This window comes from Vulpes lagopus, chromosome 2 (assembly GCF_018345385.1).
Source record: "Vulpes lagopus strain Blue_001 chromosome 2, ASM1834538v1, whole genome shotgun sequence".
Classification (NCBI taxonomy): Eukaryota; Metazoa; Chordata; class Mammalia; order Carnivora; family Canidae; genus Vulpes; species Vulpes lagopus.
In genome coordinates, this window is record NC_054825.1 from 156,800,906 (window position 1) to 156,812,763 (window position 11,858).

Here is an 11,858-nt window from a genome sequence, read left to right on the forward strand (position 1 = left end):
TATACAGTTCTGCCAAGGGGCTGTGACCTCTTCTGCTGCAGCCCTCTCTTCACGTGAAACTGGCTTCAGCCTTTCCACTCTTCATCTCCAGATGGTGCTTTCACATCTGCTTTTACCTTGACCAAATTGGCAGTTATGGCTTCTCCCACTTTCATCACCAATGTTCACATGTCAGCCTTTTTTTTAACATGCTGCTGAGTTGACCTTCTTAATCAACCATCTGTATATATTTTTTTTATGTGGTTGTAAGATTTTGTGTATATACTACTTTGGGTCCTCTTTTCACTTCACCTGATAAATATTTTCCATATTGCCATACACCCAGCTCTGATTATAGTCAACCTGAGCAATAAAGTTAAATTAGAGCACAATGGAATCCTTGACATATTCAGAGTCTATTTTTAATTCCAACAGAAACCATTTCAGAACACTTCACATCTTCAGTCCTCCTCCAATTTGTGTTAACTGCTTACATTGACTGGCTTTGTAATTCATCACTCAACACTAACTTTGCCATGCAAAGATTTCTTCTTAGATTGAATGTTTGGGGCATTGTATCAAGAATATCTTCCAGTCCAATAAAGTAAAATTAAAAAGAGAAAATCTTCCAGCCCAGTATTTCTAGGAATGTGTTATAGAGACAATGTCTGATTAAATTTGGATGGTTGTGGGATCCCTGGGTGGCGCAGCGGTTTGGCGCCTGCCTTTGGCCCAGGGCGCGATCCTGGAGACCCAGGATCGAATCCCACGTCAGGCTCCCGGTGCATGGAGCCTGCTTCTCCCTCTGCCTGTGTCTCTGCCTCTCTCTCTCTCTCTCTGTGACTATCATAAATAAATAAATAAAAAAATTTGGATGGCTGTTTACACTAAAAGGATTATTTGATGGATATAGCTACATATTCAATTTCCTAACTCCTGCTAAAAGCTCTGATAAAGTTTTAAATCATGGTATGTTCACAGTTTCTCATTTAAATGCAGCAGTAAACACATTTTAATGTACATACAAATTACTTGTGCTGCATCTGGGAACTGTAGGCTCCTGAGTTTTATTGACAGAGATTCTGATTTAGGAGATCAAGTTAAGCTTGGTAATGTGCAGTTTCAATGAACACTCCAAGCATACCTGATGTGGTCATTAGACCACACTCTGAGAGTCATACTTTTGTCACCTGATGTCTATAATAAAGTTTGGCAGCGAGCTTCTCCATCTTGATTATTCAGCTTCGCTACCTTGAGTTTTTTCATGTTGAATAAGGAATGTATAATAACTGAAAACCTTCATTCATTACATTCATAGGTTTTTTTTTTTCTCCAGTATGAATTCTCTGGTGCCTAGTAAATTGACATCGCTGACTAAAGGCCTCTTCACAATGATTACATTCATAGGGTTTCTTGCCAGTGTGTATTCTCTCGTGTTTTGTAAGGGTTGGCTCATCATTAAAGGCTTTCCCACAGTCAATACATTCATAGGGCTTAACTCCAGTATGTGTTCTCTGATCTTCAATAAGGTGTGACCTCTGACTGAAGGCTTTAATGCACATGTTACACTGATAGAGCTTGTCTTCAATGTGTGTTCTTCGATGCACAATGAAGGGAGACCTCTGGTTGAAAGCTTTTCCACAATGACTGCATTCATAAGGTTTCTCTCCAGTATAGGTTCGCTGATGCACAACAAGCTGTGACTGCTGCAAAAAGGATTTCCCAAAGTCATTACGTTCATATGGTTTCTCTCCAGAATGAATTCTCTGATGTGACAGAAGGTGAGAGCTTCCAGTAAAGGCTTTCCCACACGGATTACATTCAAATGGTTTCTCTCCAGTATGAGTTCTCTGATGCTCAATAAGGTTAGAGCCCCTAGTGAAAGCTTTATCACATTGATTGCATTTATATGGCTTCTCTCCAGTGTGAATTCACAGATGCCTAATAAGTTGAGTGCTTCGAATGAAGGATTTTCCACACTGGTTACACGCAGAGGGAGTCTAAGTCCTTTTATGTGCAACAAAGCCAGAGATCTGCCTGAAGGACTTTGCACAATGAGCACACTCATAAGGTTTCTCTCCAGTATGAATTCTTTGATGTACAATAAGGTTAGAATTCCACCTGAAAGATCTTCCACATTTGTGACATTTATATGGTTTTTCTCCAGTGTGAGTCTGTTGGTGTCTAATAAATTTGGAACTCTGGGTGAAGGATTTCCCACAATGGTTACATTCACAGGGCTTTTCTCCAGTGTGGGTTCTGTGATGTATGTGACATGGTCATAGCTCTGGCTGAAAGACTTCCCACGCTGAGTGCATTCATAGGGCTTTTCTCCAGTGTGTGTTCTCTGGTGTACAACAAGCTTAAAGCAACAGCTGAAAGATTTTTCACACTGACTGTATGCATGTGATTTCTTTTTAGTCTGAATGATGTCACAGTCAGTAAAAAATGAAGCTGCATGAAAGGCATTATGTTCCTCCTTGTATCTAAATGGTGCTTCTTTAGGATCACTTATTTCAGTATGTATAACACATTCATCACACTCATGCTGACTTTCTCTAAAATGAATTGGCATGGGTTGATTCATGCTATGAGACATACTATGATTAATGACATTTCCATAGCCTGTACACTCTGCACTATTCTCTGCTGAAAAAATTCTATTATGAAATCGAAGGGAGATACCATTGTTGAAAGAGTCAGTACTGACAGTATATTCATAAGACTTTTTATTTCTTATTTCAACATTTCCAAGTTCATTCAGGTAAATGCTCTGACAGAAGGCTCTAACAATTTGGTGATTTTCACAGGGGTTCCAATCAGCCCAGCCTTTCTCATGATTAATGAAAACTGAATTCCATTTCAACCTTTTAACCTGTGAGTCAAGCATATGGAAATGTGTTCTTGTGGGTAATGTTGGAGATAGAAGGCTTAAACTCAGGTAACTTCCTCCAGGGTCATGCTCACAATGTTCCCCTTGAGCAAACAGTGTCTCTGAGGTAAGTACCATTTGACTCAAAGAGTCCTCCTGGTGCTCCCTTAGCTGATCCCTCCAATCCTGCCTTTCTCCTAATGATACCAACCAGGGGCCCTCCTCCCATATGCAGTGCTTCATTTTTATGTGGTGGAATGGTTCTTTCACAGCAAAATCCTCTTTGGAAGCTGACTCTTTTCAAATGTATTCTTCCAGTCTGAAAGAAACCCAAAATACCTGAATTACTCAAGATGCATTTGAAGAGGAGGATGGGATAAAGGAGACCACCAAGTATGGAAGATGCCTTTGGGTTTGTTTCTAACCCATGGATTGTAATTTTATGCAGGATGTAAAAAAGGGGATGGATCAGAAAATAGGATATCAGTGATAAAGTATAAAAAACAAGCAAAGATAATGAAGAGGTGACCCAGGAGAACTGATCCCCAAAGAGGGAGGAGAGGAATATGAATAAGCAGGGAATGGTCAAGATTAAAGGAGGAATCTACAAAAGAATTGGGCCTAAAGTAGACATCCCTCAATAATCACAAAAGATACCTACATTCTAATTGCTGGTACCTGTGAATATGGTACCTGATTTGGAAAAGGGTCTTAGCAGGTGCTTAAATTAAAAACTTGAGATGGGGAGAGTATCTGTGTGGGCCTTAAGTATCACCAGAAATGTCCTTATAAGGGAGAGATAGAGATTTCATATGCAGAGAGGTGATACGAACATGGAACAAAAAAATTTGAGGATGCTGGCCTTAAAGACTGAAGTGATGTGGGCACAAACCAAGGAATGCTGCTGCCACCAGAAGCTGGAAGAGATGAGGAACAGATTTCTTCCTGGACTATCCCAAGGGAGCATGACTCTGTTAATATCTTGATTTCAGCCCAATAGTATTTTTTAAAGATTTTATTTATTTATTTATTTATTTATTTATTTATTTATTCACGACAGAGAGAAATAGAGACAGAGGCAGAGGGAGAAGCAGGCTCAGCCCGATGTGGGACTAGATCCTGGATCCCAGGGTCATGCCCTGAGTTGAAGGCAGATGCTCAACCACTGAGCCACCCAGGCATCCCTGCCCAATGGTGTTGATTTCACTTTTCTGGCCTTCCAAACTGTGGGAGAATCAATTTGTGTTGTTTTAAGCCACCCAACTGGTAATCTATTACAGCAGCCACAAAAAATTAATATGGGAACCTAACTGGTACCTCAACCTAGATTATTGACCCAGAATATCAGTCTATCTGTTTTCTGGTTCTGCATCTTGAAACAGGATCCCAAACACCAACACTGACTTAATATTCTTAACATACCATTTCTACTATTTCTTCAGGCTACCCACAGAAAAAATTCTCTTTAACAACTCTGTAATCAATGACACAAACTCCCCAGAAAAGCACTGTAGTCCTTGAAGTAGTGTGGTTGGCCAGGCTGGGCTGAAACTGGGCTTAACTAACTAGCAACAACTGAAGCTTGGTTTCCTTGCTGGTAAGCCAGGAATAAAAATCCTTAGCTTACATGATTTACTCTAATGCACAAATGAACTGATATCTGAGTCCCACATGGTGCTTGGCCTGTGGTGCACTGCTGGCATGTGGTACCATTGATATCACCACCCCTGTTATTGTCCTAACAGGGACTTCTCCCTCTGTTGAAATATTGGGCCTCTAATGAGTGGAATAGGCTCCCAGCTCAGGACCTTGCCTAGGTCCTCCAAGATTTCCCCTTTACTTGTCATTCTTCCCATTTCAGTCACGTAGTCACCCATGTCTAGTACTATCAAGGATTCCGATCAAGTCTCATGCTTCACCTCCATGTCTGCTAAGAAGAGAAGGATCCTCCAATTGGCAAAATATTAACTACACTCTGTGGCCCTCTTTTGACTTCCAGGAGAACATTTCCCTTTTGGACAAAGTATTTATCTAAGCCCTACACCCTCTATGACCAACACTGTTCTCCTTCCCAAGATTCTGCTATGTTCCTTTTTGGTGTTGCCGTGGAATCCCTGATGATGAGAACTTTTTCAAATAAAACAATGGTCCAATGAAAGAGAGTGAGAGGGTATTTAGAGATGGGAAGAAGGAAAGAAGTGTTTGGGTGCCTATGATGTGTTCAAGTTATGCCTGGTCATTGGAAACTGGGCAAAGGAGGTTAAACATTTTACAGCCGTGTTTCCATCACAATTGCAAAATGAGAAGGCAGCCTGGGTGGTTCAGTGGTTTAGCGCCACCTTCAGCCCAAGGCATGATCCTGGAGACCTGGGGATGAAGTCCCACATTGGGCTCCCTGCATGGAGCCTGCTTCTCCCTCTGCCTGTGTCTCTGCCTCTCTCTCTTTCTCTCTCTCTGTCTATCATGAATACATAAATAAAATCTTTTTAAAAATTGCAAAATGAGGAAAATGGACTGTGTGAGTCAGCTAGAAAGTAAATCTATGATAGATGAGAAGAAAGGCATTGCCCATAAACTGAATTCAGAATGGCATCATTTGAAGGACCAAAGCTAAGTAAAAGTTAGGTGACACTTCAGAGGAAAAAACAACAGAGGCTGTAGGTGAGAGTTACAGGGTAAGAAAGAGAAGGAACACACAAGATAAACCCATTACCTTTGACTAGGAGAATGTTCGAAGGTAGTGTGAAGGACACACATTATGCTTCTTGCCAACCGGAAGTAGCCGGTTGAGAAAGGCCATATATTGCATGATTCCAACTACAGGATACTCTGGGAAAGATATAACTAGAAAGAGGAAAATAACCAGTGGTTTCCAAGAATTATGGTGGAGGGAAGCAAGAACAGCTGGAGCACAGAGGATATTTAGGGCAGAGGAACTACTTTGTGTGGTACTATAATGATGGAGATATGGCACTATACTCTTACCCAAACCCACAGAATGTACACCACCAAGAGTGAGCCTAATGAAAACTATTGGTCTCTACTGGTAATAATGTGTGAATACAGCTTCACCCATTGTCACAAAAGTACCACAGAATACAAGAAATTAATAACAAGAAACTGTGTGTGTGGGAAGTGTGATATATGGGAACTTGGCCCTTTCTGCTCAACTTTCTGTACACATAAAACTGCTCTAATAAATAAAATTTGTTAATTAAAACAAAATAATAACAAAAAAATCAGAAGCAGCCCAATTACTTGGGGTGATGAACATGTTCTAAAATTGCTTACAGTGATAGATACACATGCTGTGAATATACTAAAATTCTTTGCATACTTTATTCTTTTTTTAATATTTTATTCATTTATTCATGAGAGACACAGAGAGAGAAGCAGAGACATAGGCAGAGGGAGAAGTAAGCTCCTTGTAGGGAGCCCGATGCACAATTTGATCCCAGATCCTGGGATCATGCCCTGAGCAGAAGGCAGACACCCAACACCAGGTGCCCCCCTTTGCATACTTTAAATGAATGAATTGTATGGCACATGAATTGTATCTTGATACAGCTACTGAAGGAAAAAAAAAAGAGTTCCAATCAGGCTGACACACTGGGACATATAAGGAAGTGGGCCTATCGAATAAGAAGAGGTAGGAAAATAAGTTCAGGAATTGACTTAGTAGGAATCCTTCTGGAAGGAATAGGTTGTTGCCATTTCCTAGGATGTACCAGTTCTCACCACACCTCTGGATCATCTAGAAGTTGTGGGAATGTTCAACATGGAGGAGGAATGGACACCCAATTGCAGGGGAAAGACTAGGTGTGAGAAATCTGAGGAGCTGCATGAGGGAATCAAGAAAAAGAGAGGGCATAAGGACCTGGGAATAGATGAAGCAGTTGAGGGGTGAAGACGAAAGGGAAGATAGGAACAGAAGTGAACTCACACATGAGACAGCAGTGAAATGTGTTTCTCATGGATTGGGGGAAGAGAGACAGGAGGATCTGGATGAGAATGTGGCTGCCTTGTTGGATATAAGGAAGCAGCATGGTTCTCCAAGGAGCTCCCTGCTCTTCCTCCCCTACTTGGACTCAGGGACCTGCAGAGAACAACCTCACCATGTTAACTGACCAGGGCTCTGGTCTGCTCTCACCTCGGGGAGGTCCCTGTTCTGACCTCCATGGGTCTTGTCCTTGTTCCAGCCAGATGATCACATCTGGTTTGGAAAGCAGAAGCCCTGGTCAGTGGGGGAAAAACACAAGACTTTGTGCTCTGCTTGGATAGGAAGAGAACCATTTCCTCTGGCCCAGCCCTCGGTCCCTGGGGTCAAATGTGGATGGACTAGGAGAGCCCTGTGCATCCCAAGGAAATGCCCAACAAAACTCTCACCTCCTTAGAGCCAGAATGAGGGGCAATATCCAGGATCTGTATCTATATATATCTATATCCAGTGGCAATATCCAAGGAACCCACTTCTGGAATGCTCTGGCCCAGCCCAGGCACACCCTGAAGAAGAGGCAGAGCTTTGAGTCCCTGAAGCAGAAAATTGCTATGATGGGCAGAGCCTGTCTTACCCAGAGACACAAGGTGGCTACAGGTCTCCAGAGTCATGTTGCCGTACACCATCCTCTGGGCCAGATCCAGCTGTCCTCACTCCTCCTGCGTGAAGGTCACAGCCACGTCCTTGAAGTTCACAGGTGGCTGAAACATCACCCATGTTACCATGGGGCTCTGCCTCTCCCATGTGGAGGCTGGGTCAGGGGGATAAGACAGCACAGGGAGGGAGAGGACATGGGCTCAAGATGACATCAATGAACGTTCATGGGGTTCCCACCTTTGGGATCAGACAGACCCAGGCCCACGGTGTTTACACTTTTGAGTGTCTCATCTATCACAGGTCACACCAGTCCTTCTGATTTTTTTGTACCAGGAAACAACAGGAACCCCACTGGGAGATTCCCACCCCTGGCTTCTCTAACCAAATCAGATTGGAAGCCAAAGAACATGTTCTAAATCAAGGATCACTAAACTTTGGCTCATAGGACAAATCACGGCCATGTTAAAAAAAAAAAAAATCAGGGCCATGTATATTTTGGAAGGCTACTGCCATGAAATGAAATGTTTCCCCCCAAACTCACATGTTGAGGGCCTAACCCATAAAGTGACTCTATTTGGAGGCAGGGCCTTTATAGAAGTAATTAAGGCTAATGGAGGTCATAAGGGCAGTGCTCACTTATGATGAGATTGGTGTCCTTATAATCCAAAGAGGAAACATCAAGGGCCTCACTCCCAACCTCTGTGTGAGGACACAAAGAAGGCGCCATCTGCAGGCCAGGAAGAGTCCCCACTAGAAAGCAACACTGCTGGCACCTCAGTCTTGGATTTCCAGTTTCCAGAACTGTGAGAAAATAAATGTCTGTTGCTTAATACCACCCAGTGGCGTTTTGTTATGGCAGCACAAACGGACTAATAGAGGTAAGAATGAATTTTTACATTTTTAAAGGACAATGTGAAAAAAGAATGAAACAGAGACTATGTGGTCCACAGAGCCTAACATAGTTCCCACCTGGCCCTTTACAGAAGGAGCGAGGTCAAGCCTGCTCTCAAAGAAGGCTGACAGGCAAACACCCATGTGTCCTGGCCTTGGGGGGCCAGGCCTGAGTTGGCATCTCAGCTTCATGACTTCCTGAATGGACACCTGAACACATCCCTGAACTGCTCTAGCATGAGTTGCCCTCCCTCACGCAGACAGCCTCCTGCATCAGGGAGTCTCACAGGACATGAGGGGAAGTACCAAGTAAGCACAAAGACATGTGTGGCATTGGAATGCTGTATGAGGTCAATGACCCACCCCTCACCCCACTATTTGCTGCACCATGAGCCATCTAAGGGCAATTATCACACTTTAAGGGGACACTCTCGGCTGCTTTCCTGAGTAATCTCAGTGAGGGTCAAGGGCCCAGTGTATAGATGAGATATGGAGGTTTAGTTCTCCCCTTCCTCAAGAGCAAGGTCTGCAGCCATCACAAAGAGTCTGAGTCAGAGACCTATCCCAGGGAACCAGGTGTGGTAGACTCATGTTGGGTCTCGTCCTAGGAGCTCCTGACTCATCCATACAGGGTAGGTGCCTTATCTACAGAGAGCCTTTGGCTTTCACATGAAGGCACAGGGCAGCATTACAGTGCTGTCATGTGCTGGCCTGAGAAGGTGGGTGGTATTCCTGGACCCATTTTATAGCTGGGGAGACTGAGGCAAAGGGAGAAAACTTCTCTAACTTACCTGTGATGGGACCACGTGAGAATGTGTTTCTATTGCCTCTTCATACCTGAAGAACCTGCTGTGAAGAGGGCAGAGGTTCTCAAAAGGCAGGGCTGGTGAAGTGAGAACAGTTAGGAATTCAGCCCCACCTCAGCAAGCCCATGTCACTGAGCCCACCTCCAACCCCAGATAAAGGGGAGGGCTGCCAGTGTCATTTGAGGAATATTACCTTGGGCCTGAGGAGGTAGGAGACAGGGCTCTGACCAAGTACCTAAAAAAGCCTAAGGCTCTGAAGTCAGCTGTGGCAGCCAAGCCAGCTTTCTAGATGTGGAATAGGCCATCCTGCAGTGCTATGAGCCTAGGGATGGACTTGGGCTATCCCAGGCTCAAGGAAAATGCCCAGGGACATGTAGGTGTATCTGATCTGTGAGCCCACAGATACACAGCCATCCCTCAACACCCAAATAAAGGACTGGCCGGTTTTTCCTGTCATTTCAAGAGACTAAATTGGGGGAGGTGGAAGCAGTGTGTTAAGACAACTGTACAATTATATTAAGTATCCCAATGAAACATCAGTTGGTTTCCCAAGAAAACTGTACAATTTTTGAATACCAGTGAAATGTGAGCTGGCCATAAAAAAAAAGATGCACAATTTTAAAGTATCACAATAAAACATCAGCTGGTTTCCCAAAATGGGGGTGGAAGGGATGGAGACAAGGAGGATAAAAATTCCCAGGAAGACAGCTAAGGGCGCTCTGTGGAAGGTGTAGTCCCAGGTGTGTACTCCCCTAAGTCACTCTGGAGGTGCAGGATATGGCCCCACTGTGTATGGGGGGGCACACCCTTTATCTGCTACTTTACTGGGTTTTTTCATTGCTTTTGGTACTCTACTTATTAGCTTGGCTGGAATCATGTGACTGTCCCACTGAGGCAGCCAGGCAAAAATCCTGCCAGATCTTGCCTCTTGCTCACCCACTTGTATCAAAAGCACATCCACTCCTGTGTGTGTGTGTGTGCGCGCGCGCACACACACACACACACACACCCCATCTATCCAGTCACTGGTCATTAGGGATGACCCAACATTCCAGAAATATACACTGCATTTGTATGTTTGTTCACATGGAGCTACTGCTCATTCTGCCAGATGGCATTGTTGGACCCTGGCTTACGGGTGCCAACGTGTCCCGGTGGACGCCCCAGAGACTCAGACCCCAGACAGGCAGATGCAATTAGCAAGAGGGTTTATTGAACGTTTGCGCAAACGGGCTCTCCGCCTCAGAGGAGGAAGAGAGCCCCGATTAGCAATTACAGGTATCTTTTAAAGGCAAAAGACGCTTAAAGACAAAAGAACCCCGGGAGTCGCATAGCATTCAGGTTATCGATTTCTCAGAAGGTCAACATGAACCTATTCAGGGACATTCCAATCAGAGTGTCGGGGGAAATGGTTTTCTTATTATAAACAGAATGCTTTTTGTTGCTAAAATTTCAGGAAGGCGCCTGGATGGGCTGCCTCTGGATTAGGGCTGGTCCTACTTACAGGGGGGGTTTCTTCAGCATCTTTGATTTGCATGGTGCCATCCAGGTCACAAAGAACCTTGGACACTCACCCTCTTGAAACTACAAACGACTATCATCTGGGCTAGAGGCCCAAGGAAATGCACACCTCTCATTTGTTGCTTCCAGGAAGTCTGGAGGCCGAGAAAATTAGGGCGATTCCACCTTAAATTCAGCGTTAGCACAAGTACAGCCATCTCAAGCCCTAGTGAATAAGAGCTGAAATTTACATTACTTCAGTAACAGGAAAAAAACAGCTTACAGCTTAAATCCCTAGAAAGCCCCATATTAGAATGAGAACAGAGCTCAAGCCAGTGGCAGGAAGTCCCATATTAGAATGAGAACAGAGCTCAACATCCGTGGTAGAAAGTCCCATATCAGAATGAGAACAGAGCTCAATGCCCTTGAAAGCCCCATATCAGAATGTAAACAGAACTTGAGAAATTCCTCCACCCCTTCTGGAGGTCCCCTAGACCAGCACATAAAAACCCAGCTGGAACCCATCTCGGGGGTCCAAGTCCCTGCTCTGCTGTGTGGCATATACTTGGACCCAAGCTCAAGCTTGTTAATAAAACCCTCATGTACTTGCATCGGTGTTGGCTCCTTGGTGGTTTCTCGGATATGTAATCTTGGGCACAACAGAAGCAGACACTTGTTGTTCTCCCAGAATTCAATGGTGGCATTTTTCTTGTCATGCTTTCTCTGTAAAACCCATTTCCCTGGATAATCAAGAATCAAGTCACAAATCAGGGAAAGTGTGCTCTCTCCATGCCTCACGTTTTTGGCAGGTCTCACCTTTGCCTTCAGATGTTTAGATCAGTTACTCATCTCCTCTTTAAGATTCTCCAGGTGCTGGGGTTTCTCTTAGGTCCTGAGCTCCCCAAAGAGTGTATTGGGGGCCACTTCTGACCACAGCCAGCAGGACCACGGTGCCTGGTGCCTACGGATGGGCCAGGACCCAATACTTGCAGCTGCTGGAGCCACAAAAGCCTCAGAAGCAGCTTCCTACTGTGCTCTCTCATTTCCAAGACAATCTGTTTTGAGAACTCTACTCCTTCCACACAGCTGGGGTCTGAGAACTCCTTTCCCAAGCTGAATTCTTCAGATACTCCCTGGCCATCACCTTCATGGTGGTTCCCAATCTCTCTTTCTCACACAAACCTAGTATCTTTCAGGCAAAACGAGCACTCAAGTC

The 11,858-nt window shown here is 44.2% G+C and overlaps 1 protein-coding gene across 1 annotated transcript; it reads right to left on the minus strand.

The window, feature by feature from the left end:
• Window positions 1-1,241: 1,241 nt before the first annotated feature.
• ZNF544 (zinc finger protein 544) lies at window positions 1,242-7,573 on the minus strand. The gene is given in 4 exon segments (XM_041733672.1): window positions 1,242-2,249; window positions 2,252-3,147; window positions 7,002-7,085; window positions 7,423-7,573. Coding segments are annotated over 4 exon segments (2,139 nt in total).
• Between the last annotated feature and the right edge of the window lie 4,285 nt (window positions 7,574-11,858).